Below are 27,371 nucleotides of genomic sequence, written 5' to 3' on the forward strand. Positions count from 1 at the left end.
CTGGCTAGTCTGAGGATTGCTAGAGTGTGTCAAGCTCAGATCCATGTGCCAGGGACCAACGGTGAGTGTGTGGCAAGTAACTGTGGCAGGGACTGTGTGGGTGCCCCACGGGAGAAGCAGCAGCACTCTTCTGTCCGAGCTTCATGGGAATCCTCCCGTGAGCAGGCAGAGCAGCCCCTCCCTCAATGCCAGACCTGGACAGGTATAAATAATGGAGCCAGGCACCAGCACCACTGTGGCTTGGGAGAGTCCCACCCCAGCCTGGAATTTCACTGTGGCAGGAAGGGAGGGATTGTGTTAAGCTCACCAGGGAGCTTTTCGGCTGGGCACCCCACAGAGGCAGTTCCCAGGCTGGGTGGGACATGTTGCTCAGCTTCTCCTCTGGGTGCTGCTTTCCTCGTCATCAGAAGACAGTGCAGGGCCCGCCCTGCTGCTCTCCCCATCGGAGAAGGGACAGTAAGCCGGCTGCCCTGGCCTGTCTCACAGAGCTGTGCGGGGAATGCAGGACCTGGTCAGCGTTTCATACACGGAGAAGCCCTTCACAGACACCAGGGAGAGGGTGGTATCCATTCACGGAACAAGGGTTAGGCAAATCCTGCCATCCTGGCCCGGGATTCCTTCTCCTCAGAGCCTCCACTCCAATCTGTAGGGCTTTAGTAGAAGATACATTGAATAGAGCATGATAAATAGAACATGTTCAATAGAACAGCATTTGTACATAACCTCTAAGTCTCCCCCAACAGGGCAGTCTCCAAGGTTAGGCAACACCTCTGCATGGCCCACACTCTCAACCCAGCCTTGGGCACTGGAGGTGTTCCGCAGATATTTTTTGGGTTGAATCGACAGACAGAAAATCCTCTTCCTCCACTCCTTCCCCAGATTGTTATGTGAAGCCCACAATGGCAAGAACCTCAACTGCTTTTGTACCAACCTACATCTACATATTATACATAACAGAATGTATATATATTATATATATTCACATATATTTCTGTGAATCCCCCAGCCCTATGCTGAGTCCCAGAGTCCTGTCCATCTGCCTTTGTCTCTAGGTCCATGTCTACAGGATGAGTCTCTTGTCCCATTCACACTGGGTATGCTCTATGTTTAGGATTTAGGATTTAATCCAGCGTTTAGGATTCTTTATTCCTTAGGCTTCCCTCCATCCTTCTTCTCCCCTTGCCCTCATCCTGAGGGCGTTCTGCATCTGAGCCCACTAACAAGTAGCCTGCACATGACACCCCAGCCCCCAGGCCCCTCCAGGAGAGAAAGAAAGCTTTAGTGGCCTCAACTTTGCAGCCCTTCCACCTCATGCTTGTTCAGCACAAACAGTGGGGAGCAATAGTTGAGGTGTGAGTCACCCTATTCACTGGGCTATGGTTGGCAGCCCCATCAGGGAGCCTGCAGCCAGATTCGCGGGTTGGGGAAGGGCAGATGGAACAGCGGGCCAGCCCCAGATAACTCTTCACAAAGCCCTAGCCGCGGGGGAAATTGAGGGAAGAATTTTCCTGCCTCCACCCAAAGTGGAGTGGAAAGTCAGTGGGATCTTGCCCCCATCCCAACCGTGGGTCCAAGCTCTGGTCTTAGCCAGATTCTCAGGATCACAGGGCCCCCGAGGGGAGTGGCCACTCTGTAGATCTGCGGAGCTGGACACACCACCACCTCCCTCATACAGACCAGTGTCTCTAGGACTTTCAGACCCCAGTCTGAAAACCAGCCTAGGTAGAAAGGTAAATGTCCAGAAGTAAAGCAACTGCTCAGCGTTGGCTCAGAGGGCATTTGGGGGTGACTCCCTGCTGCCATTATTGAGGTCCTAGTGACAAGTGACCCCCTGGAGTTGAGTTTTTCTTGTGCGCGGGCTTTGCACACATTGTGGGTCACAGCATAGGTGCAAAAGCATGTGGCACCACTCCGGACCATGTCTTGGTCCTTACCCAGTCCTTGGATGGGTCTGGAACCCTGAACAAGTTGCCCAACCTCTCACTACATAGTTTTGCCCTGTGGAGCTGGGAGAGAAGGGAGGGGCCTGGGCTCATTGGAGGGGCCATGCAAGCTGGAATTTTACTTTTAAGCTGGCAGGAGCTGAGCAGGAAGTGAGGGGCAGGCCTGCAGGGAGCTGTGGGGAGCTACCTTGGCCCCCATCCCTTAGATTCAACAGCCGATTGGCCCTGGCAGGAGAGTGTGCAGAGCAGAGCCCTCCGCTTCCCTCCAGCAGGCCCCTGCAAGTCTGAGGAATGCTCTTCCCTTGTTTGAAGGGTGTTTTGCTCACGGCATACCAAACTCTATGAAAATCCCCCTTGGTTGATTGAAACTATGGGCTGGAAATCAACAAATACTTTAATTAGTCAGAGGGACTAAAAAAGGATATACAGCAAAATCCTCTGCGCTTTGCTTTCTCATAGAGGGTGGTTTTATTTTTTAAATAAACACATACATACGAGAGACCATGTGCCAGGCACTGCCCTTCACACTTTACATATATGAATCTGAAACTGGAGCATGCAGAGAAGGGCTCTTAGCACTTCCTCAGCTTGGCCGTCCAAGGTCGGTGCGAGTGTGTCCCATACTCTGGGGATGTGGAGCCTCCCTCTTCAGTGGAGAGGCAGAGACACGACTCATTTACACCAGGTTGTATCCCTGCAGGATCAGAGGCGCAGAAGGAAGCTTGCTGACAACCCTAACGCACCCCCTGTTCCATTTCTTCCTGCTACTTTCTGTTCCCTCACCAGTAGCCACAACTGGGAACAGGGAGGCAGAGGAGACGCTGCAGCTGCCTGCTCTCTGAGTTTGTGTTTGGCTCAGGGCTTCCTGGTCTTGCAGGGACGGCAAGTGACAGAGACAGAGGCTTATTCCCTCTGACTTTCCTGCTTTGGGTGAGCTCTGATCATGGGTGAGGGGCAGGTGGGGTGAATCACTACAGAGGTTGGTAATATGATGGGGGAGAAAAGAAAGTAAATGACAGCATTGAGGCTGGAGCTGTTGCCTCTCCCAGGGCCACCCTCAGGAAATGCGCTCGGCATTTGCACAGTCCTCAAGGCCAGGGGACACCTTGCTGGCCCCAGTCCCACCATCTATGTGAGACTGTGACCCTGTGTCCTTCCCCATTTCCTCCTTCAGACTCCGGGACACACCCACGTTCCATGGGCACCTGTGAACACTGACCTGCTCACTGTCCACTTGGACCAACGATCGCTGTTGAAGGTTTGTGAAAACAGGTTAAGGCTTCTTCCAAGGGAGGCGCAGTGTGAAAAGCAGCTGAGAAAAGACATCGTGTAGGAGCGTTTCCATTCATACCAGTCATTGAATCAGGTCCTGTTCCACATGTGTGACTTGGCCAAGGCAGGTTCCATGCACTGGACTCCTGGACTCTGGTTGTGTTACCCTGTGTCCTTCCCCATTTCCTCCCTCAGACTCCGGGACTGCAGACAGGGCTGGGTCTCCTCTAGGATCTCCTTGCCAGACCCAGGATCCACACCACTTGACAGTGACGGGTCACTGTGCAAGGGCTGGGTTAGGGAAGCTGGCCTGACTTGGTTTCAGAGAAAAAAATCACTCTAGCGATCCATCCATAGAGGAACAGACTGAGTTCAGGGAGGTGGAGCCTAAAACCAAGCCCTTGGCAAGGTGAGGTGAGAGCCAAGCCTGGGTCCTGGTCCTGTCCCACTCGCTGTTGTTGCCCTGCACTGCCCATCTGGGCCTCAGCAAGAGGCTGCTTGTCTCCCAATCCAAGGCTGCATGTCTCAGTCCCCTTCAGAGAGCCATTTCCCGAGGGCTGTGTCCATGACAGGGCTGACAGGTGACTGTGATGGGTAAGGGTGGTTTTACTGCTCCCCATCCCTCCCCTGTCCAGAGCCCTCATATCCAGGTGCTGGTCTGGGTCTTTCCAGGGAGCAGACTGGCCTTCAAGCCTAAGTCAACACCGAAGCCCGTTCCTCTGAGGCATTTGCCTGCTCTAGGCCATGAGGTGCCACCAGTCTGCAGATGTTGATTGCCCCTACTCCACTGGCTGATGTAATGAGTGAGAATTCACACATGACTCCCTCTGCCCGTGCCCAGAGCCCCACAGTGCTTAGCTGGGTCTCTAGTCAAACCCCACATCCTGTGAAACAGTTGTCAAGGACTCTCATTATTTCTTGTTCATTCACAAGTCCCTGGTCCCCAGGGCCTTTCAGCCTCACCTCCACTCTCCAGCCAGGTGGATCCCTTCACAGCCTCAATCCCATGCCTGCTGGTTCCCGATTTAATGTTAGAGGGTCAGTGCTCAGTGCTGATTCTGCCTTCTCCCTCCCTCCCTACACTGTGCCTCCCCACTCCCATGTTCTCTGGCACAAAACGTGAAACAAGGACTCAGATGCCTTCTCTGGCAGTCTCTTGCAAATGAGGGAGATGTGGAGATGTATCTGATGATTTCTAGACAACTTGTCTCTGAAGTTCTGGACTTTGATGATCCCCAAAAAGCTCACAGCGTGGGATGAGCCTGTGCCCCCAATATGCTCAGTGGCTTGGTGAAAGATGACAGCAATCGCCACACTTGGGTGGCACTGACTGTGAGCCAGGCATGGTTCTGGATGTATCAACTCATTTACTCCTCACAGACTCATGGGGTGGGCCTATTATGATCCCTGTTTTGCAGATGAGAAAACTGATGCCCAGAGAGGGTAAGCAACTGGCAAGTGACAGAGCCTAGGTATGAGCCCAGGCAACGGTGTCTCCAAAAGCCCTTGTCGTCACCATTGTGGGCACTCAGATTCTCAGTGCAGGACTTGTGATGTGACTCTGAAGAGGACGACTTCAGCAGAGGCCTCAGTCTCCAGACAGCCTGTGAAGGCAGCAAACAGAGAGGGCCCCAGGTACCACTCAGAGGTCAGTGTACCTCAACATCTTCCAGCAACCCCAAGAGAGAGGAACCCTATCCTGGAGTATAGACAGGAGAGGAGCCCTTGGAGAGTCCTTCCCTTCTCTGGACTGCCAGAACCCAGGGCAGGGCCACTAAGACTCTGGGGCAAGACTCAGGGGATTGGGGTTCCCTATAAAATCCTATACAGTGTCCTCAGGGGTGAAGCTTGGGGATCGTCTGCCACCCATCTCCCTCCTACCCTGGCACCAGGCCCAAGGTAAAGCCCAGATGCCTCCTGGTGCAGTCCTTCCAGATGCCTGAGATGTGGTTAACAACTGCTGATACCTCCTAATACCTCGGGAGTAGCCCGGTGTCTTGGCCCAATCTTAGCAATTCCCTCTATTCCTCACCTCTCCAAACCCCACAACCACTTATGGCCAACACATTTAAACAGGGCCCTGCAACACTTTGTTCAGGATGAGCAGAGGCCATGATCTGGAGGGTATGAAATGGAACGACTCAGCCTGAGTGTTATTTGGCATTTTGGATCCTTTGGGATGGGCCAAACCATCCTGTGGCCTCATGGAGACTGACCACCTCCTTGCATGAGGTTGCCCCACTTAGAAAAGAAATTAGCACCATTCACTGAGATATGTAGCCTCGTTGCTTTTGGTGACACTGGACCTGATTTCCTCTAGCCCTTCTTTGAAGTGAATGGACACTGAGTGCTTAATGTGTGCCTGACATTGTGCCAAAATGTAGCATGCATTGTCTTACTATTCAGGTTATCCGCAGGTGATCAGCACTAGTTATTATTCCCATTTTCTGAACCTCAAAAAGGAACATGTCTTACCTAAGTTCATATGGATAATACTTGTCAAAACTGGAATTTGACCCCAGGTCTGGCTGCTCCTAGAGCTTATGCTCTCAATCAGCACATAAGGGGAAGTGCTGAGGGGACCCTGAAGAGCCAGTATCCCTATAAACAACATCAGCAGCCCATATACTGAAGTCACGCAAATAGACATGCCTCTTAAACAAAATTATATGCTCCTCTGCAAACCAGCTTTGACACAGATCTGCCATGCCACCACCCCTCCTAACCAGACCACCACCTCTAAGCCCCAAGCCCTACCCAGGAAGAAATTCTGGGGGTGCCCCTAGGGTCATCAATGCCACAATGCCCCCTGCAAGATGGGGCTGCGAGCTCTCTGGATCTGTGAGGCCCAAATGCTCTCCACCTACCCATCAGCCTTCCCAGGCAGGGCTGTGCCAAGGAGTGAACAAAAGCTCCATTCACCATGAGCCTCTCTCCGCCCCCACCATGCCCTGCTTCCCTCCTCGCCCTGCTTCCCTCCTCAGCCACCTGCCCTGGGAGTCCCAGCCAGTTTCTCAGTCTGCTCTGAGCGCTTGACCCAGCCATCAGCCTCCTCATCCCCAGGCCATCCTGGAAGGGAGGGCCTCAGTGTCCAGGGCTGGGGAGACACTCAGCAACCACTGATGCCATGCAGCAGATGCCATGACCTGTCTAGGCCTCTCGGGCAGCTGACCCGGGCATGCCCGAGGGCTGGGCCCCCTCACTGTGGCATCAGCCATGGCCTCCTGCAGGTTGGCACACCGCCCTCAGCAAAGAACAATAACATGTTATGGTCTGCAAGTCCTCAGGTACAATATGGCTCCATTGTTCTGAGTCTGGAAAATGATCTCACTCTCACCCTGAGAACCAAGGTTCGCCCCAGTCCTTCAGTGAAGTGGGGCCCTCCTTTGCCCAGGAATGCACAGTAGCTTCCTATTGGCCTTATCCTCAACAATGTGTTCTTCTGGGACCCCCTTCCTCATCATCTCTCCTACTATCTATGATAGGCAGAATTATGGCCCCCAAAGATGTCCCCATCTGAATCCCCAGGAACTGTATATCTGTTATGTTACATGGCAAAGGGAGATTAAGGCTGAAGATAGTATGAAGGTTGCTAACCACCTGACCTTAAAATAAGAAGATTATTCTGAATTATCTGGGTGGGCCTAATATAATCCCAAGGGTCCTTAAATGTGGAAGAGGGAAGCAGGAGATTGGAGTGACACCGTCTGGGGTGAACTTGATTCCCTGTTGCTGGCTGTGATGAAGGCAGGAGGGCCATGAGCCAGGGAATGTAGGCAACTTCTAGAAGCTGGATATGCAGGGAAGCAGACTCTACCCCAGGGTCTCCAGGGGAAGTCAGCGCTGCCAGCACCTTGATTTTTGCCCAGAGAGACTCTGACCTCCAGATCCATCACATCTTAAATATGTGCCATCCTACCAGAGTTTAGGGTAACTTTATTACAGCAAGAACAAGAAACCATGTCTAGACACATCATCTCTATCTAGATTCCGCTGCGGCCAAGGGAGCCTTCTCTTTCTCCGCAACACTCAGGAGACCCTCTTTCACCTTCTCCGTCTCCTCCCCTGGCCCTGCCTCGCAGCCCTGCCTGCCCTTCCTTCATTGTGAATTCTGCTCCTGGAAGCTCCCTCCAAAAGGTGGCCTCCTCCTGAGGACCGCTTTTCACCTCACTTACTTGCCCACTCCACAGACCTCGCTGAGCACCACTGTGTAGCTGCAGGCATTGGACTAGGTCTGTGGACCAAGTGAGCAGGCAGCCTTCACCATCCGCTGGGAAATCCGCCAGCATCCTCTGTGTGTGCTTTACTGCCCCAGCGCTCTCTATGTATTTGAGGGTTTTGTCCACTGGTCTCAGATCGAGAGCTCACTGTGGATTGGGGCTCTGAGTCTACCTTCCTCAGTACTGACTTTCCCTCCCCATCCCTCCACATTCCCTTGCCCCGAGGCTCAGCAGGAGCTGTGCCCTGTGCTGACTGCCAAGCTCAGGTGCTCACTCTCTGGCTGAGGGGAGGAAGAACTGGGGCTGGAATTACACCCACCCTTTGGCTACTCTTTGATAGCAGTGAGCCCTCAAATCCATGCCTGCTCCACCCTGCGGTCTGGTGAAGCGCACCCCACCTTCCCCAGCCTTCTCCTGGTTTCTGGAGGGGATTGGTCTCCCAGCAGCTCAGTGGCCTCATTTCCCAGGCAACTGGCTCCGCCCAATGCTGCTTTTGTCCACTTTTGGTTCTTCCCCCATCGATGGCTGCTAGATACAGGTTCTCACTCTGGAAAGGCCAAGGAAGACAAGATGGCAGCTTGCAGGGAAGAGTCTGGTTGGTGAGGCATGTGTCTGTCCTAGAATATGACACCATAATGGGGATTTCTCTGAGGTCGCTGCCCTGGCAGACAAATGTAGACATTTCCTGAGAGGCCCAGCTCCTGTGGGGAGGCAGTGGAAACCAGCCAGATGCACACCTTCCCCCCAGATAGTCCCAGAGGGCTCAGTCTGAAAGAAATGGACTCTGTCCGTCTTCCCAAGGCCCATAGCCTTCTTAGTTGGCAGAGAACTGTGGCGCCTTTTGTGTAGAATCTTGACAGAGTCTACTCATTGAAGAGAAGAGGGGCATGTCAGATAGGCTTATCTCATTATGACCTCAGCAGGGAGCACAATCTAAAGACAAAGGATTTGCTCTGAAAATAGCTTTGGCCTGCTCAGGAATTCTGTCCTGCACTGCACCCTACACCCTCTCCACTCCCTCCAGGAAATGAGCATGGCGGGCCCCACTGCTGGGGGACAGCTCTAGATGAAAGTGGAAGGGACAGAGTAGACAAGACCTTGAGTTTCCTCCCTGAGGAAGCCAATCCAACCTGGAAGTTCTAACCCCCAATCTTGGGGTTCACCTTAGCAAATTGAGCTCCACCTTGTGAGTCAGTGGGGCAGGTGCCTCCAAAGGCCTCCAGCACCATCGATTACTTGCTGAGGTCAGGTTCCAGAGCCCAGGCTAGCCTTGGGCTGGGCAGCAGGTTGGCCCCAGGCTTCCTTCCTATCCTAGGGGAAGGCCCCAGGTCTTCCCCTTCCTTCCTTCCTTCCTTCCTTCCTTCCTTCCTTCCTTCCTTCCTTCCTTCCTTCCTTCCTTCCTTCCTTCCTTCCTTCCTTCCTTCCTTCCTGCAGGCTTAGGTCCAGCCTGCAGTTGTTTTCCATGGACATGAATCCTAAGATGACTGAGGCAGGCTCTGTTTCCAAAACCCTCCTGAGGGATGAGGGCAGGAGCACGTCAATCAGGCTTGAGTCTATACTCCCTGGTCCCATTCATCTTGCTCTGAAGCAGAATTGGCCTTCAACCAGCCTGGGAAGCATCTCTCATCAGGCACGTGGCTGGGCCCTAAGTGACACCAGTCGCCTGGTCGCAGACATGATCCACCTGCCTCTGAAAGTGCAGTGGCTGTGTCTGCCTTCCACCTCCCCTTCCTGTAGCGCCGCAGTCACACTGTGCTTGCTGGGAGGCACCAGCGAAACGGAACTCACCACGCACGCACTAGACCCACAGTTCTCACAGCCAGCGTGTTCTTCCTCACTGTGAGATGAATTCTGCCTCCCTCTAACATCCACTTCCACGTCGTTGTTCTGCTCTGTGGAGTATCAGAGAAGAGGATCAGACTCTGACAATTATTTACAGGTTTGTGGGCATTTCTTGGTCTCCCTCCTCCAACTCCAAGGACACTGACTTCTAGGGAGAAGACGTGGTTAAATCCCAGGCTGCCTGCATCGGCAGCTTCCTGACCCAGATCCTCACAGCCCTCAGGAGTATCTGCAGCCCTTGCCACTAACGCAAGCCCAGTCTGGGATTGCTGGCCTCTCCAGCGGTGCCCCTTCAGCCCTCTTTCACATTTATGTGACTCAAATATTTCCCAAGCTACGGTCATTCAGCGGCCACCAACAGAAGTTTGCCTGTATCCACAAACCACTTGTCCTGTTATTTTCTTTAATATGTATTTTGTTTAATTGGCTTACATATTTACCTAGTGTATTTGCTTGATAAGGAAACTCTGTTAACTACTGACTTACATATCTTCCAATATACATCAAAATCATGCCATGACCATAACACAGGCCATGCCATGCAACCTGAAGTGATTTTGTGTGCCCACAGCAGCATACCCTTTCTGCCCAGGTAGCTTGGCTTTGCCGCATCTGCCCTCCCCTCTACCCCTCCTCAAGCCTTGGCCCCAGAGTCTTTCTAACATAGTTCTGGGCTCCTCCTTTGAGTAAGTAGTTTTAGACATAGACCTTTCCTGTTTCCTGGGTCCCTGTTCATTCTCCAGCCTAGAAGGCCAAGCCTTTCCCTTGCTCTCTTATCTCAGGCCTCTTCTCCCACCGCACAAGGAACCGCCTCTGCAGCACTTAGGAGAGGGCTGGGTTGTGGAGCCAGGGTCCACGCCTGGGCCGCCTTAAACCTCTGAGTGTCCAGCTATGTGCCTGGATGAACACACACCCCTGGCACAGAGTCAGGGTGGCGTGGGGGAATCTGTAATGACACCATCGAGGGGCTGGAAACCACAAATGAGCACTTGGAAAGTTGTACTGCAGCCCTTAGAGGGTGAGAGGGTGAATGTGGCAAACTGCAACTTCTGACCAGGCCGTCAAAACAACAGGGGCTGTGGGCGGTTCAGCCCGGGTGTGTTGGGAAAGGGGGAGAGGGCTGTGGTGCCCCACCCTACCCCACCCCACCTGTGATAGGTGCTGCCTACTGAGAGATGCTGGGAACCACTCTCGCCACCCTCTGGCAAGACCTGGGACAAATACCTGAAAAGCTTCTCACCCTTCTCACTTCTAGCGCACTTGGTTCCTCCCCGGGTCATGGGGCCCCTTGCTTGGTTTTGACCATCTCTGCAGTTCCTGCCCAGTCCCACCGGCTGACTCCAGCTTCGCCCTTTTCCCTCCCAGACCCTTATTGTTGGCCCCACACAGAGTCCCCCTCTTCTCTGGAAGCCCTAAGGGCCCTTGCTACTCCAGAACTTGGTTCTGTGTCTTCAGGTGCTGGATCTGGGACATGAGAGGGAGGCAGTAAAATTTCTCTCTCCCTAGGTAGGAGAGAATGTGGCTGGCCACTTCACCCTGGTGGCCCTAAGCATGTTTCATAGTCCCTCTGGCCCTAAATCTCCTTATTAATATAAATTGGTGTGTGTGTGGGGGGGTGCTAATAGGATTGTTGAGTATTTAATAAGGAAATATCCTTAAAGAACGCGGCTCATGGCCTGACACACAGGAAGCCATCAATGAACCATAGCGATGATCCCTATTCCCACCTTCAAGGTTTATCTCCGTGCTTATTCCCGTTCCCGTCTCCTTGACGGGCTCTGCACCTCTCCTTTCCTATCCCATCCTCCTGTCCTTTGACACCGGAAGCTTGGCCTGGGTGCCTGGTTCTCCCTCAGTTGGTGTCCCGAGTGTGGGCGCTGTCTCCAAAGTCCCCTTAGACTTGGTCAAGAGGGGCCCCTGCCTTGGGCCTTCCAGCTTCCCTCGTTCCACAGAGCAAGGAGTCTGCAGGGCCACAGGCGCATGCTTGGGTTAATTCTTGAGTCCCCAGTGAACCCCTAAAAATTACCCACAGTTTCTAGGGTATGTATTATTGTATCTAATAATGGTAATAATTTATTGTTATAGCTAACATTTATTGAGGTCTTACTATGGACCTGGGATTTTATGTCTCAAACAAAATGATGCAAAGTATTTATTATTATTTTTACTATTATTACTGTTATTGTTATTATTATCCTCACTTCTACAGAAGCGAAAAGAGACACAAAAAGATGAAAGAACTTGCTTAACGTGGCAGCTCTGCTGGAGGCTGAGCCCAGAGCCAGGTCCCTGACCCATGCAAGGCATCACTCCTGCAGGATCGTCCTCACCGTCGTCATCGCCATTCTTGTTCCTGACAGTCAGGAGCTCCTGGTATTTTTCCACATGCTTCCCTTTCTCCATCTCTCTTGGTGATTTTCTGAACGTTGTGCAGTTGACAGCGTGGTCATATTCTCATCATGTAGATGAGGACCCTGAGGTACAAAGAAGTGGCATGGAAAATGCTGAGACAGGGCACAGATTTGATGCATTTCTCAGTAGTCTGAAGCAATTGAGAAAAGTAAGTGCAATGCAGTAAATCTTTCATGGGGCTAGCTTGACTTCATCTAAAGGGCTGAGCTTAGTCTGAGAGAATATCCTTCCTACTGTTAAATTGTCCTTTTCTTTTATGCAATTATGACAGTAGTGGGTGGTGATTGTTGCACTCCCAATGTCCAATTTTGGCAAAATAAAAGGCTGGCTCTCTGCAGCTCCAAATCAGCCCCAGCAGCTGATGTGAAATGCTGCTTGATGATGGTGGACTCCCAACGTCCGACTCTAGTGGTCTGGAGGCTCTGGGGCTGGCTCAGGGCTCCTTCAGTGCACATCTCTTCCAGCTAAAGCATTTACCCAGGGACACCTACGCTGCTCACAAACATGAAGGATGCTCAAAGGTAGTGGCCCTGCCGCCTCTCACTGAGTTGGGAAAATGCCTTCCATTACCCCCACCGTGGATTAAGGGGTCTCAGATCCAGAGAGCCCTGAGGCTGAGCTGGACTTGCCTGCGAGGATGTGCAGAAGGAATGCCCCAGCCTTTCTGGCTTCAGAAGGTGCAGTGTCCCCACCAACTCTTTTCCAAACCTGCCTCAGCCTGCATGGGGCCCCTTTCCCTGGTACTCACTTTGTTTGCTTGAAGGAGAAAATCGAGAAAGAATCTTTCCTCTACCCTCCCTTGTCCCAGCCATCCCTAAAGCAGTCCAGTGTTATGATTCATCCACCTTTTATTTGCTTCAAAGATTTTCCATGGCAACTCAGAGGCCCCTCTCTTCCCATTTGGCTGGATTCCAAGACCATCAAAGATCTATTCAAAAAAAAAAAAAAAAATCAGGACTGAGTGAGGGCAGCTGGTTCCCATTTGGTTCAGCTGTGATCCTGAAGTTTCTGTGTTATGATGTAGCCTTCATTTCTGGATCATCAGTGGATTTCTCTACCACTTTCACTAGCACCAGCCATGGGCCGCAATTGTACTCTAATCAAGGACGGAGAACAAGAAATAGTTACGGCAGAAACCTGGGCTTGAAAATGCATCTCTCCTTGAGCTGGCACTGTGAGAAGGCCACGGCTGAATGGGGGGCATTAGAGAGTGAGCCTCAGGTCAGGCTGCGGGCCTGGGAAGGCCAAGGGTAGGGCCAGCTGGGAAGAGAGTCCTCATTGCTGGCCGTGGAGGGAGTGAGCTGTTGGGAGCAAGGGCCTGTGTGGCTGGAGGGTGGAGGTCAGATGTAAGGTAGAACTTTTCTATAAAGGATGGGAGACATGAGGATGACCAGGATGGCCGTCTCCAGCCTGCTGGGCCACCACACCAACGTCTGAAGAAAGGCCAGCGCCCGGAAGAGGCCACTTGCACAGCCGGCGCTGTCTCCTCTCTGCCTCTCCAGACCCTTCGTGCTGGTCTCAAGTTTCATTCTGATGCTTCTGCTCCCAGTTTACTCAGCTCAGGATAAGCTGCACATCCCAGCCTGCTCCAACCTCTCTCCCTCCAAAGTCACGCCCACCCTCCGCATCCCAGCTCCACCTCAGTCCACCACCTCCTGTCTCTTCCACCTCCTCCCTGTCCCCATTGCTTCCTGTGGGGCCCACACCTCCTCCACTGCTCTGGCCACCTCTGAACCAGGGCTTCAAGGAAAGCAAAAGTGGAGCTGGGTCCTAGGCACTGTCCAGACGCTCCCAACACTGAGAGGATCCACCTCCATGGCCTGGAAGTGACAATGGGCCACAGCCTCTGCAGGCAGCCTGCAGTAGGAAAGCCCAAGGAAAAGGGACCCAGCCAGTGCCTGGGACCCAGAGACATCAGGCTTTGGCTGATGGAATATGACAGAAGTGCCAACAGAAAATGGGCAGGGAGCCTGCAGGGCATCATGGGAGGGTGAAAAGGTGCAGCCGCTGGAGAGGCAGGGGCACAGAGTTCCCATCCGGGGAGGCAGGGCAGTGGTGTGGAAAGAGTGTGGGTTATGGAGAGACAGACCTCACTGGATTCTGGCTCTGCAGCCCTGGGGTTAGTATGTCTCTGCCTTGGGAATAAGAACACCCGCCTCAAAGGGATGACACAGGAGCTGTGCCCAGGCTCCAGAGCCTGGCCCATGGAAGGTGCTCCATAAACATCAGCTTCCATTTCCCCTGCCTGGTACTCTGGGTTTGAAGTGCAGGACAGGCCATGGGGGCGAGGCTCTGCAGATGGAGAGAAGTAGTTGAGCAGTGGCCAAGGCTGGGAGGCCTCCACCACCTCGGCAGGACCCCCAGGTGCCGTAGGGAACCTGCTGTTCTCCTCAGTCCCAGAGGTGTCCTGAGGGTGCCAACCTCCATGTCTACAGCCAGCTTGACCCCCAGCAGCCCCTGATAGTTCCGCCTCTGTGCTGCTGTGTCTGGCTTGGCCTGCTGCAGGCACCCTCCAGCTGGGTGTCCCAAGGACCAGCTCCTGTCAGTGTCCGCAGGGAAAGCCTGGAGTCAGAACTGCAGGGAAAGCCTGGAGTCAGAGGAGAGACAGGCCATCGGCTCCTGCTGAGTGCAAACGGGTGCCAGGCACATGCTGGGAATATGAAGGTGAAGGCAATCCAGTCTCTGGTCACTGACACTGGGAGAGATGCCAGAAAGGACCGGTAAGTTCTTTCTGTTGGAGTAACTGGAAGAGAGAAGGGCTCTCTCCCAAGCAGCACTGTCTGCACTTGAGGAAACGGACTCTACAGCAAACAAACTATGACTCCTCTCCTCCTCTCCCAGAGTCCTGCAACCACAGCCCCCTCTGCCTTTGGATACCTTCCTCACCCCGCCCCAGCCCAGCAGCCCTGCCCCAGCCTCCCTCTTGCACCAAGCGCTCCTGCTCAATGAAGCTGTCCAGTTGCTTGTAGTGTTGTCTTGGGCCAGTCTCTGTCCCCAGCCCAAGAGATGCTCCACCTTGGGATTGACTCACTGACATTTTGTTCCTGCTGGTAAACTATACGGAGCATTTCCTGCTATATAGTACAGAGGCCACCCCCCATCGGGACACCCGGGTCTTGTGAAGAGTCCTTGCAGCACTAGTCCTCTTCCACATTTACCCTGTGATTGCCTCTTCCTGGAACCTTCCAGGTGGGAGAAGCAGGCAGGTGGCAGCACTTCCAAGGTGAACTCCTGTCCAGATTTGTGAGTCGGAGACCTACACCCACTCTCCTCCCCGTGACCCCCTAAAAGGCAGACAATACACAGGGTATCCTTGAGGTCTAGCCCAGGGTGGCTATAGATAGGCTGGGGCTCTGATCCTCAATTTTTTCATCTATGATAATGGCCGTAACAACAGTCCTTCACTCCCAGAGCTGTTCTTAGGCAATGGGTATGAAAATGCTTTGTAAACTGTAAAGCAACAGATAGGCACCCATCAGAAGAAAAATATGTACTATTACTTCCTCCACTGGTTACTGTGGCAGACGTTACTAACCAATCAAACCATTCTTTCCATCTGTATCTGGATGCTACCACAGCATCCCCCAAATCACAGTTTAGGCCGATGGCTCCCAGCTCTGGTTGCTCATTAGAACCCCTTTGCTGACTTTTAAAATATACCAGTCAGTGCTTAGGCCCTAATTCCAGTAGCCTTACTTAATTGGTTTGGAGTAGAGGCTTAGACATCAGTATTTTTCTAAGTTCCCGGGTTATTTTTTAGTCTGTGTAAACAACTACTACTCTTGGCAGCCATGATCAAATTACCACACAGATTCACATGGTGGCCACCTTGCCTGCTAGTCATTGTCATTATTCCCTTTCCTCAGATCCCTCACTTGCTCCCAAAATTGTCCATCAAGCCCTGAGCTCTCATGCTGGAACCTGTCAAGCTGATAGCTCAGGCCCCTACCATGGGCCCCAGGGCTGGGTTTCTGAGTCTCCTGCAGGAGGCTCCAGTCTCCAGCACTTTGTTTCGTGGCTCTAGAAAACAGACTCAGAACCTAGGATAACCCTGCCCACTCAGGAGACCTCTGTGAGCCCTGGAGCACAAAGGGAGTTCTTCCCTCCCTCCTCAAATGTGCGTGATAAACCAGCATCATCTAGAGAAGCCTCCACCTCCCCATTTGGAATCTAGCCACTTCTTTTAGCCTCTCACCTGGAAAATTATTTCTGCTATCCAGCCTCGGTCCCTACTGTTGCAAAGGCAGGAGGCTAGCAAAGGCAGCAGGTGTGCATGGTGCCTTCACTGAAGAAATGGCAATGTCTGTGCCCAGTACTGAACACACACACACACATGTCTCACCTTATCAACCAAGCTTGCAAACATGTTGTTGAGCCTTATTCCACTTGCCCACCTGCTAGATGGCGGTGCTGACGGGTTGATGACAGCCAGGAGTGTCCGACTCCGACCACCTCCTGGGCAGGGGCTTTTGAGCCTTGCTCTAAGTCCCAGTTACTACTCTAAGTGTCCTAGATGTCAACTCAGACCATCTGTCCCTTCCTCTGGACCCTCTGTCTTCCTCTTCCATTATACTTGCTCTTCTTGCCCCAAATTCTCATCCTCTGATCCCTCTCTAGCCCAGCCCCAACCCCAGGCCTCCCTGCTCCTCCACGAAACTGAAACCCTCTTCCTTCCCCCAAATGACGTCATTAGTGTGGCTACCATGAGACTAGATGGCTGCCTATTCACTACAAAGACATTGGTTTCCCACTCACCTGCAAATGCCCTGCGCCTCCTACTCCTCCCCTGCCCACCCCAGACACAGAGCTGGCCTGGGGAGTCTGTCTGTTCATTCTCCTTACACCCCTTGCCAAGGCAGGACTGGCCATCACCATAGTGGTTCTGGAAGGTGGGACAAGAGTATGTCTGGGGCAGTGCCAATGCCACAGTCACTGAAATTCATAGCCCACCCCCACCCCATGGTGGGACCCCAGCTCACTCCTCCCTACTCCAACCCCAGCTTCCAATACTTGTTACTTATCTTTCCATCAGAGAGGCCCAGAGTGTGGGACTCCTACCTGCTGACCCCCTCAGGAGGCCAGGTCTCTGAGCAGTGAGGAAAGGCTGGACAAATGCAAATACCTGTGCACTAAGCCCATCTTCCGATGAGGAAAGGTGCAGTCTCAGAAAGAGGCAAGGTCATGTCAGGAACAAGACCGTTTGTGCATGTCCATCTGCTGAAGCCTCCAGCCAATACATGCACATGCTTTCTGGGCTTCTCCTTTCCCCCCTCCCTGCCCCTCCTCCCAGACCCTGCTCCACACCCCATTTGCCTCCTGAAAATTAACACAGATGTACAGGTTGCATGGGCAATACACAGTGATGTACTTGTGTGTGTGTGTGTCTGTGCTTCGTGCATTCATGAATGTACATGGTGTGCGCTCATGTGAGTGAATTGAGTTGCATGGGTGTACTTTGAATACTCAGAGACCAAGCCATCAGATTGTGCTGTTTATTGAGGATGCAACAGAGGAAGACCGTTAAGAATAAAGGAAAAGTGAACAGTCCTGCTCTTCTCTGCTTCTGGGTACAGGCAAGTGGAGAAAAAGGCCTTGAATTGCACTTGGTCCCACTCAGATCTGAGACTGAGCTAGATGTGGAGGTGGGGACTGGGCCACTCTTGATTGTTTGTCCTTCAGTCCTCCCTTTCTTGAACATAGAACCAGCTCCTAGCATAGGCAGGAGCTATGCTAGGCCTCAGTGTGTGCAGGGCCTTGGGCAGAGGCCCAGGGAGCACAGCAGAGTAGTTAGCAACTGAGCCAGAGGCGGGGCAGAAGAGGAAAGCTGGGAGCCAGGACCTGAGCTGGTGGTGTAGCCGGGGGACCGCAGCCAAGGAGTCAATACGGTGTGTGCAGGGAGGAATTTCACCAAGTTTGGTCATCCAGGCCTTCCCAGGCTCAGGAAGACACAGGCTTGGAGAAGTGGGTGGCCAAGGCCAGTGCCAGGTGCATGGGAGCAGGACCAGCAGTGTGGAGATGGAGCTAAGAGTGGGCTGTGGGAAGTACAGTGTGGGATCCAGAGCCAGGTCATGGAATGAGGCGGGGCCCGGGGCAGTCTTCTCTACCGACTGGCTTTCTTGGAAGGGGCACTCAGGCTGGAACCCTTCCCCAGGGTGTCTTTGTAATCGCTGGCACTGCCCCGGCTCCTGCCCTCCCCACCTCTCACGCTGCACACTCCAGAGATGCAGCCGCTGCTGTTGGCCACGTAGCCGCCGCTGACCGTGCTGGGCCGGAAGCCATAGCCACTGCCACCGCTGGTGCTGCTGATGATGGCTGCAGGAGGAGCCGAAGCCAACACCCACTCAGACAGAGAGCTGGGGAGGCCTCCTTTACCCAGGGCAGACAGGGCTCTTCTTGGAGGAATTGAGGGGGGAGGCGCACACCACTCCCTCCCAATGTACCAAAGACAGCTTCCCTCATACTCTGACCTTGGCTTGCTCAGCTTATACCCAGTCTGACTGAGTCTTGCCCCATTAATGCTCAGTGGCCCAACTCCTTGGTCCAGGTACCAATACGCCTACCTGTCCTCCTGGACACCCACCCACTGCCCTTTCTATTAGCCTTTTTGCTAAACTTTCCAGCCTCCAACCTTTCCCTCCTGCTAGCTGTCCCACAGCAGGCATCTTTTCCAAGCTCTGGTTTAACTCTTTTAGCCCCGCTAAGCAATGCAGTGACCTGATACTGCCAGCTTGACCTCTGAGATCCCTCATTCTCTCACTCCCTCAGCCCTCCCTACTTCCCAAGCCCAGGTCTGATTGCAGTTTGCAAACCTGACCCCCTAAGCCTCACACAGACCCATGCATCATTTTTCTGCAACATGACCCTTGTTTTCCCATTGACAATAGCTTTCCCTTGCTGCCATCCCCTAGGAACAGAAAGTTAGAGAGATAAGAATGAAAGAGGCCTGGCCTGGGAGTTAGGAAAGCCGATTCTGGCCATGGCTCTGCCATCTGGCTTTGTGATCTCAGGCAAAGCTTTTCCCTCTCTGGTTCTTAGATCCCTCATCTACACACACAGGGTGTCACTAAGGTCCTTTCCAGTCTGCAGATTTTACAGTTTTAGATCAAAGCATACGAATACTTACAGATGCTGACAGGGGAGGGAAATTCTCCTGACATCCTGTTAAGGAAAGAAATAAAATAAGAGAGAGAAGTCATTCAGCTCACAGTCTCTTCAAAGCTACTGCCATCCCCAGCCTGATGTGGGTTTTTGAACCCAACAGGCACCTGTTGACATTCCAAAGTTTCTTTGATATAAATAGAGCCTGAGAAGTTTTGGAGACTACCCCCGAATCTTTGGGGTAACCAGACAACAACCCTAGTTAGACAATAGTTTACAAGAGGTGCACACATGGGGGCAGTGTATCTACCTCCCACGTGTCAGGTCCACACACCAGCCTGCCCATCCCTGTAGAGCCCTGGGGAAGCTGGGGTGGCGGCCCCAGCACACCCTCAACAAGCCCATGTTGCACGTGGACAGATGAAGAAGAGAGAACAAGAATGCCTAATAGAGTAATGGGGTTTTGCAGGGAGCAGGGTGGTGGATATTTCTAGTATGCCTGGGAAGAATGAGCAAATCTGCTTAGCTTTCCACATAGCACAGTGCCTGCCATGAAACAAGCTCTCACAGTCTATTATGAGTGGATACTCATGTCCACTCATGGTAGTATTATTAATTACTATCATTATTTCTATCCTCATCACCCCACCACTTCCCAAGAACTCGTGTCTTCTGGATTGAGATGTGTTAGGGTTTCTCCTTTGGGTCTTCCCAAACCCCTGGGGTCCTCCTGCCTGGGCACGCCCCACCCACCTGCACTCCTCGCTCTCCAGCAGCTTGCGGTAGGTGGCGATCTCCATGTCCAGGGCCAGCTTCAGGCTCATGAGCTCCTGGTACTCGCGCAGCATCCGCGCCAGCTCCTCCTTGGCCTGGTGCAGGGCGCCCTCCAGCTCGTCCAGCTTGGCCCGGGCGTCCTTCAGGGCATTGTCTCCCCGCTGCTCAGCATCAGCAATGGCCGTCTCCAGGTTGGAAGCCTAAGGAAGGAATTGGTGAGGTCGAAAAACTGGGAGGAGCCACTGCGGCTATCCACATCCAAATCCCTCTGGGTCCTTAGAGAGAGGCCCATCTCCACCCTACACACCACCACACTTCTTTTGCAGCCAGAGCCCCTTCTGGGGCTGGCGCGTCCCTCCTTAGCTCTAGCCCCATTCCCTGTGTTGGATGTGTGGGTGATGGAAATCATGCAGCCCTGCCCTCCTGAGCGCCACTTTAGTTCAGCATAAAGACATTTATTCAGCCATATTGTACCAAGGGCACGAAATGAATGACAGTAATGCTCTTGAGTTGTTTAGGTCTGGGAGGAGAGATGGTTGAATATGCTGTGGCAGACGCAAGGGCAGCAGCTGCCCAGGAGCACGGCACCACAGGTGAGGGGGACAAGGAAGGGCACACCTCAGGAACAACTATTATTTGCCAAGCACTTAGTGTATGCCAGCACCACGCTCAATACTGTACATACCATTGACATAAGTTAGCTCATTTAGTCCTTGCAACACCTTGTGAAGCAAGCAGAAGTAACCTGTCCAAGGTCACGAAGCAGCTAAGTGTTAAAGCCCACAAGAGAATAGAAGGAGCACTGGACTAGGAGTCAGGAGACCTTGATTCAGATCACAGCTCTGCTACTTACCAGCTGTGTAACCCCCTTATCCTCTCTGAGCCTCAGTTTCCTCATCTGTAACAACAGCGAGGGCAACTGTTGCCTCTCAGGGTCTTGGTGAGGATGAAGTGTGATCGAAGAATAGGTGCCGCTGCCATTGTTATCATATATGTACATCTTGTGCCTCACCTACAAGCCGAGGCTATATCCTATATTCCTGGGAGCCAGTCCTTAACAAGGCGCCTTAATGGGTGCTCCCTGAGCCCATTTCTCCATCTCAGTCATTAACTCCACAGATGTTTATCAAGCTGCGACTATGTGGCAGGCACTGTGCTAGATGCTGGGGAAACAGGGCACAAAGCAGCCAGCTCCTTGCCCCTTTTCAGTCTAGTGGCAGTGTCAGTAATAACAGGAAGTGTGACAAGTACAGGGAAGCACAGGTGCAAGGAAGGCACATCGCTCGGGGGAGGTCCTAGCCCAGTGCCGAGGAGGCTTCCTAAGGAGGGGCTTCGAGGCCGAGGTCCTTGGAGTGAGTCAGAGATCAGTAGCCCCCAGGGACGTCCTGCTCCGGGTGTTTGAGGCAGCGACCTCACTGGCCTCCTCTCTTCTCCCAGGCAGCGATCTGGGAAGCTGATGTTCTCAGCAGCTCATCTCCCCTCCACTCATACTCCCCTGCACTTGACCACAGGCCAAGGCCAAGGTGCTCTCACCTGCTTCTTCACGTTCTCGATCTCTGAGCGGATTCTCTGGATGAGCCGAGTGAGCTCCGAGATTTCATTCTTGGTGTTTTTGAGGTCGTCCCCATGCCGGCCAGCTGCCAGCTGTAGCTCCTGGAACTGGGGACCCCAAAGCGCAGAGTCATGAACGTGTCGTGGGAGTGCATGTATCTCGGGGTCAGAACACAACAGACACTTACCGGGACACTGCCTCTATTCTGGGCATAATCTGTCCCCGTCTGCTGCCTGCTGGCATCACCCTCCCTGGCCCCGCCTCAGCCCAGCTCACCTTGGTCTGGTACAGGGCCTCAGCCTCGGCCTTGCTCTTCAAGGCGATCTCCTCATACTGGGCGCGCACCTCGTCGATGATGCTGTCCAGGTCCAGGTTCCGGTTGTTGTCCATGGACAGGATGACGGACATGTCGCTGATGTGGGACTGGATCTGAGTGATTTCCTGCAGGGGACATAGGGAGGTCTCTCAGCTCAACCACTGTCAGAGGCCAACCACCTCCCCCACACAAGATGAGCAAATTCTGGTGATGCCATCTTGGAGGCTGTGACCCAGGGCTATTGCCTTCCAGGGTTGTTTGCTTTGCGGCAAAGTAAGTTCCCTGCTGGGCCCAGACAGATTCCCACTGCCGTGTAGCAAGGGCCTGGCCCATTCCCTTCCCGCTCAGAGGGTGGAGACTGAGGAGACTTGCAAGGCTGATGCGGGAGATGGATGGCTAACTGAGGGGTCTCACTGAGGGCTGGGGCCTCCATGTCTCCCGCAGCCCCTAGAATAGAGTTTAACCCACCAGCCTTCCCCAGATGAACCGAGTGGACAGACAGACTTACGGCTTCAAAGAGACACCTGAAGAACTTGATCTCCTGGTCCATGGATTCCACCTTGGCCTGCAGCTCCACCTTATTGGCGTAAGCCGCATCCACATCCTGAAAGATGCCCCCACCATCCCCTGTCACTGCCGGTACAGCCAAGAAGACAGCAGCCCCCCTGCCTGGTTCCCCGCGTGAGGAAGGAGTCACTCTCTTCTCTTCACCTTGCCTTGGGAAAGGAGATAAAGGAGCAAAGGCCCAGCCCCACCCCACCCCACTCTGGGAATCTGAAGTGCCTGTGGTGTCTGAGCCGGGTCCCAGGGCTGCAGGGGAGCCCCTGAGTCTTGTCCTCCGTATTCTTCGTGTTCGAACCACAGCCCCATTGGACATGCAGTCAGGCGTCCTCTCACGGGCACTCTCCCTGTCTTTTCATTCTTTTTTCTCGATAGTCTTTCATCAAGCTTTTCTCTGCCTTCACCTCACTCTTCCTGAATCAGTTTACCTTGAGAGGGGCTAACAGAGCACCTTAGCAGGCTCCGTTCCTCCAGGTCCTAGGCCAGCCCCCAGGATTCAGGGCCTGCCTTCCTCTCACCTTCTTAAGCAGCACAAACTCGTTCTCCGCTGCTGTCCGCTTGTTGATTTCCTCCTCATACCTGTGGGAATGCGAGGGCCCATTGGTTAATATCTCTCACTGAAAGCCTTTGCTTGCACAGGGCAGAGTTTGAGCAAGGAGCAGCATGTCCATCAGAAGATACAGGTGCTGGGGGCCGCAGAGTACTGGGCAGGGGTGAGTTGGGGAAGACTTCCTGGAGGAGGGAACATGCTAACCAGTTTGGAAGAATGAGACTGTTGAAGATCCAACTTGGCAAATGAGGAAGGAGCACATGGAGCGAATGCCCTGTGGGACTTTCAGAGGAAGCAAGATGTGAACTGCCCTCCCCAAATTTGAGTACAGCTTTGCAAATGACAAAGTGCTTCAACCTGCATTTTCTCAGTTACCCCTGAGAGCAGTCTTGGAGCCAGATGCACTTAACCCTCCTCTTATATGGGAGGAGAACGTGAATGGTTTCCCCTAATAGTCCCTAAACCCAGAGCCGGAGATAACCCTCTGCCCACTGCCCAGCTCACTGGGCATTTGTCCTGAGAGTCAGGCCAGAAGCTGGAGGAGCAGAGAGCAAGTTCCAGAGTTTTGTTGGGGTGATTCTGCTTGGTATGACCAAGAACAATGCCCCCCACCGACCTCCAAAATGTTTAAGCTGGGGTGACTGCCAGGGGTCCCTCAGAGGGACAGCAGCAGTTGTCCAGTTACAGGGGGTCTCCTCCTGCTCACCTCTTCTTGTAGTCCTCCACTATGTCCCGCACATTCCTCAGCTCTGAGTCCAGCCTCACCCTGTCCCCGGACAGCGTCTCCAGCTGCTTCCGCAGGTTGCTGATGTAGCCCTCGAGAATGGGCTCTAGATTGTTCTTGCAGTTGTTCAGGTCCAGCTGCTGCAGCAGCTCCCACTTAGTCTCCAGCACCTGGTTCTGCTGCTCCAGGAACCGGACCTGGAACCCAAATCCCGGAAACTGCTGAACCCCTGTGGTAATAGTCACACGTGTCTCTCACAGGGCATTGTGCAAAGCCTCTATCTGCATTTTCTCCTCACTAGAGCTGAAGGAGGTTGGCAAATCATTACTCTCTGCCACGGAGAAAAAACTGAGATGCAAAGCAACTTAGCTTCTTTCCAAGGCCCAACAGTTTAAGAAGCAGTGGAGCCCGGAACTGAACCTAGACATGTGTCCCTGTAATCCGTGCATCCAATCACCCAGCGCCCACCATGGCCGCACTAACTCAGGGCATGGCTGTGATTGAAAATACCAACAGAGAAGCCAGGATGGGTCCATCATTTTGGACAGGTTGACCATCCTGAAGAACAAAGTCTGCTCTTCATTTCAGGGCATATCAGAGCTCACTAAGGCTTGGGCCAAGGCCTTCTAGGGATTTTAAATGCCTGGAGCAGGCACCAGCTTCATCTTTGCTTATAGCCTCTCCTCTCCCTCCTTGGTCCTGCTCCCCAGAATGATCTCTACAACAAGCATGGCACATGGAACACGATGGACAGATGGAGCTCCTGATCCCATTGCAGCCCCTCACTGAGCCAGGAAACTGACCAGAAGGAGTTGTCCATACACATCTCTTGTTTGGTTTTTGGGGATGGGGAGCACAGTTTTTAAAATGTGACTTCCCTTAATCTACATGAGCACAGCTACTGCTTGAATAAGGTTGTCTTCCTCCAAATCAGAAACACAAGACATGGGAAAACTATCTAAGAATCGGTGTCGAGATGGAATTATTCCCTGAAAATTTGTCTCTAGCTCATCATCCAGCATTTGGTCTGGTTTAATCAGTCCTGAGTTTTCATGTGATCTACAAAGCTGAGCATTAACCACAGAGTAAACCCTGCATCTGAGACACCACAATACATACCTGCACTACTGAACACATCTGGATGCCAAAAGGATTTACCCGTCTTCTCTGGCTGCCTGAGGTTAAGGGACTGAGCTCTGGAGACTGAAATTATTTGGGAACTGTCCAAGCCTTTCAGCCTCCTTCCCCTCCCTCTGGGCAGACCATCTTTATAAACAAGATGTGACTGTCCTCATGTTCATCTTTCTTCCCATGTCTCCAGACTTTATCCCTCAAGATTTTGACCACCTGAGCCAAGAATCAGTCCACTCCCATCCCCCAGACCCCAACTCAGAACACTTTGATCTTGCAGATATGAAAAGGCTTAGAAGAATAAGAAGCCACAGAGCCAGTCCTAGCCCCTGAGGCTGAGCCGAGGGCAGCAGGGACTCCTCCAGGCAGGAAGTGTGAGCTGCAGGAGCTAGCTAAGCTCTGATGGCCACATGACCATCTCACCCATAGGCTTTGTCCTGGGTTGACCAGTCCTTAGTGCCTGACTGTCACAGAGCCAACACACCCCTCCAGTCTCCTCCTCTGGGTCTGGAGGCAAAAGGTTGAGGGTCCAGCCTCACCCTTCCCTTTCCCCAAATGACCTTGAGAATGCCATTTACCTACATGCCTTCAGTGACTCATACAATAGGGATAATTATTTATTCTCTGCCAGAAGTCGGGGGCCTATCTGGACTGTGTTATCTCTTCAGGTCTCTAGACACCTTTGATTCCTCCCCAAAGCATCCCTCTCCCACCTTCTGGAGATAAGAAATGAGAGTCACAATCACAATCATTTTTGTAGTACTTAGTGTGTGTCAGGCTTGTGACAAGATCTTCACCTGCATTTTCTTTTATAAGCCTGACAACAACCCCAAGACAGGGGTTATTATCCCCATTTTAGAGATGAGGAGATGGAGACACAGACAGGTAAATAACCTTCCCAGAGCCACGCAGCTGGCCAGCGGTGATGCGAGAGCACTGTGGAGTCCCCTTCCCCAGTACCCTCTTCTGCCTCTCAAGAAAGTCTTCAACTGACTGGAGCAAATGCCCACAGCAGACATCGGTGAATCAGAGGGCTTGCAGTGGCCCCTTCCTGCTGCTCCTGATCCGCTGGGCAAGTGACTAGTGGGCAGGACAGCCTGCCAGGGGAGGATAGTCTTCCCTGCTTACTCTGGGTGAGACTGTCTCTCACAGGCCTTTTCTGCACACGGTCTGCAGGCCCAGCAATGGCACCAAGCTAGCCCTCAAGAGGAAGGACCACGTCTCTCGCTGGGAGCCCTGAGAAGCCTCTGCCAGTAGAAACTGACCTGCCTCTGTTTTGTCTCTGGAAAGACAACATGGAGAACCTTATACAGGTCACCCTGTTGATGGGTTGTGCCTACCTTGTCCACAGTAAAGGCCTCCTCACACTTAACCTCAATCTCTCCTTCTGTAACAAAATCTTATGTTCCAAGAAGAGAAGAGGAAGGCTGTTCACAGGTTCCCCAGGTCCTGGAAGACCCACCTTGTCGATGAAGGAGGCGAACTTGTTGTTCAGAGCCTTGATCTGCTCTCGCTCCTGGGCACGCACTTTCTGGATCTCGGGGTCCAGCTCCACGTTGAGGGGGGCCAGGAGGCTCTCGTTGACGGTAACCTGGTGGATGCCTCCAGGTGGGCATACAGTTGGGCACACAGGCCCCAGGGCCACACTGCCAAACATGCTGCCAGCAAAGCCACTGGCCCGGCCCCGGCCAAATCCATAGCCTCCACTCTTCCCGCTGCCACTGGCCACATTGAGGGAGATGCTCCGGGCTCCCCCCAGGTTGTAGAGGCTCCGACTGCCAAAGCCCCCACTGAGCCCTTTGCTCCCTGCCCGGAAGGAGGATGAGCTGCCCCCCGAGAGCACAGCCGAGCAACCACTGAAGCCCCCCTTGGCAGCAGCTCCTGACTTGCAGGTGAATTGGCGGCTCATGTTGCTGTGGGAGACAAAGCTCAGATGCAGGAGGGAGGAAGGCAAAATCCCAAAAGGTTCTGCTCGTTGTAGTGAGGACTGGCAGGTGCCTTTATATGTGCTTGGCACTGGGGCTTGTGGATGGGCAGTCAAGAGCTTAATTCGTGGGTTTGGCTTGCCTGGGAGCAAGAAGTCATTTTCTCTATGCTGAGCTGGAGATCAAGCCCTCCCCACCTCTGAAACATTTAACCTTCAAATTGCTGGGCTTGCAAGCTTTGCTCATGTAATTTGGGTCTTATCTAATTAACCTGCTGTTAGAGTAATTTGCCCCAGGCCCCAGCCTCTCCAGGGGGATGTCACTGGCACTGTGCCATCCCTATCCCGATTAATCTTCTCTGGGTTGTTGGCTTCCTCCTGGGGATACAGCAGATGAAGACAGGATGGACTTTCCTGGACAGTTCAGGACACTGGGTATAGTACCAGGGCCTCCAATTGCTGTTCTCCTGCTTCCTGGAGAGGGACTGATCATTCAGGCATCACCTCTCCCCAGGCCTCCTGGAAATATAACCCATAGAGAGCAGCTGCTCTCACTTACGGGCTATTAGGAGGTAGAGTGACACTCTCCCTAGCATGGGACAGGAGCAGCCCAGGCCAGAGCCAACCATGGGCACTATCCTCACTTCACCCCTCTCAAACGCCCATAATAAAGCAGGCTGGAGGCTTCAAACACTGGAGAAAATGACAAGGAGAAAAGGAGGATGGAGTTGGGGCAGGTGGCTGAGAAATTCGGGGACTCAACTGGAAGGAGGTACAGAGAAGACAAAGAGAGAGGCTGGCCCATGGCCTGGAGGGTTACGGAGATTCCCGGGTGGTCCGTTTCATCATTTCTGTCTCTCCTCCAGTGTGTATCTGCTAATAAGACTAGGAACAACTTGAGGACAGTAATCATCTATTTAGAGTTCAAATAAAGAAGCTGTTATCAACATGAAACTTAACTCCTATTGCATCTCTCCAGGCCCAAGTGGGCCAAGAACAAGTCTGGCTGAGCCCTCCACAGGAGTGCAAGCCTCCAGGCAAGCTCAGGCCAG

The 27,371-nt window shown here is 53.0% G+C and overlaps 1 protein-coding gene across 1 annotated transcript; it reads right to left on the bottom strand.

Annotated features, from left to right (window-relative positions):
• Window positions 1-17,169: 17,169 nt before the first annotated feature.
• KRT71 (keratin 71) lies at window positions 17,170-26,374 on the bottom strand. The gene is made up of 9 exons (XM_005570942.3): window positions 25,858-26,374; window positions 23,247-23,461; window positions 22,509-22,569; window positions 21,938-22,033; window positions 21,390-21,554; window positions 21,095-21,220; window positions 19,541-19,761; window positions 18,813-18,847; window positions 17,170-18,001 (listed from the first exon to the last, which is right to left on the bottom strand). The coding sequence occupies exons 1-9, from the start codon at window positions 26,302-26,304 to the stop codon at window positions 17,790-17,792; spliced, it is 1,578 nt and encodes a 525-aa protein (XP_005570999.3). The 5' UTR covers window positions 26,305-26,374; the 3' UTR covers window positions 17,170-17,789.
• Between the last annotated feature and the right edge of the window lie 997 nt (window positions 26,375-27,371).

The sequence above is a fragment of the Macaca fascicularis genome, chromosome 11, assembly GCF_037993035.2.
Source record: "Macaca fascicularis isolate 582-1 chromosome 11, T2T-MFA8v1.1".
NCBI classification, from domain to species: domain Eukaryota; kingdom Metazoa; phylum Chordata; class Mammalia; order Primates; family Cercopithecidae; genus Macaca; species Macaca fascicularis.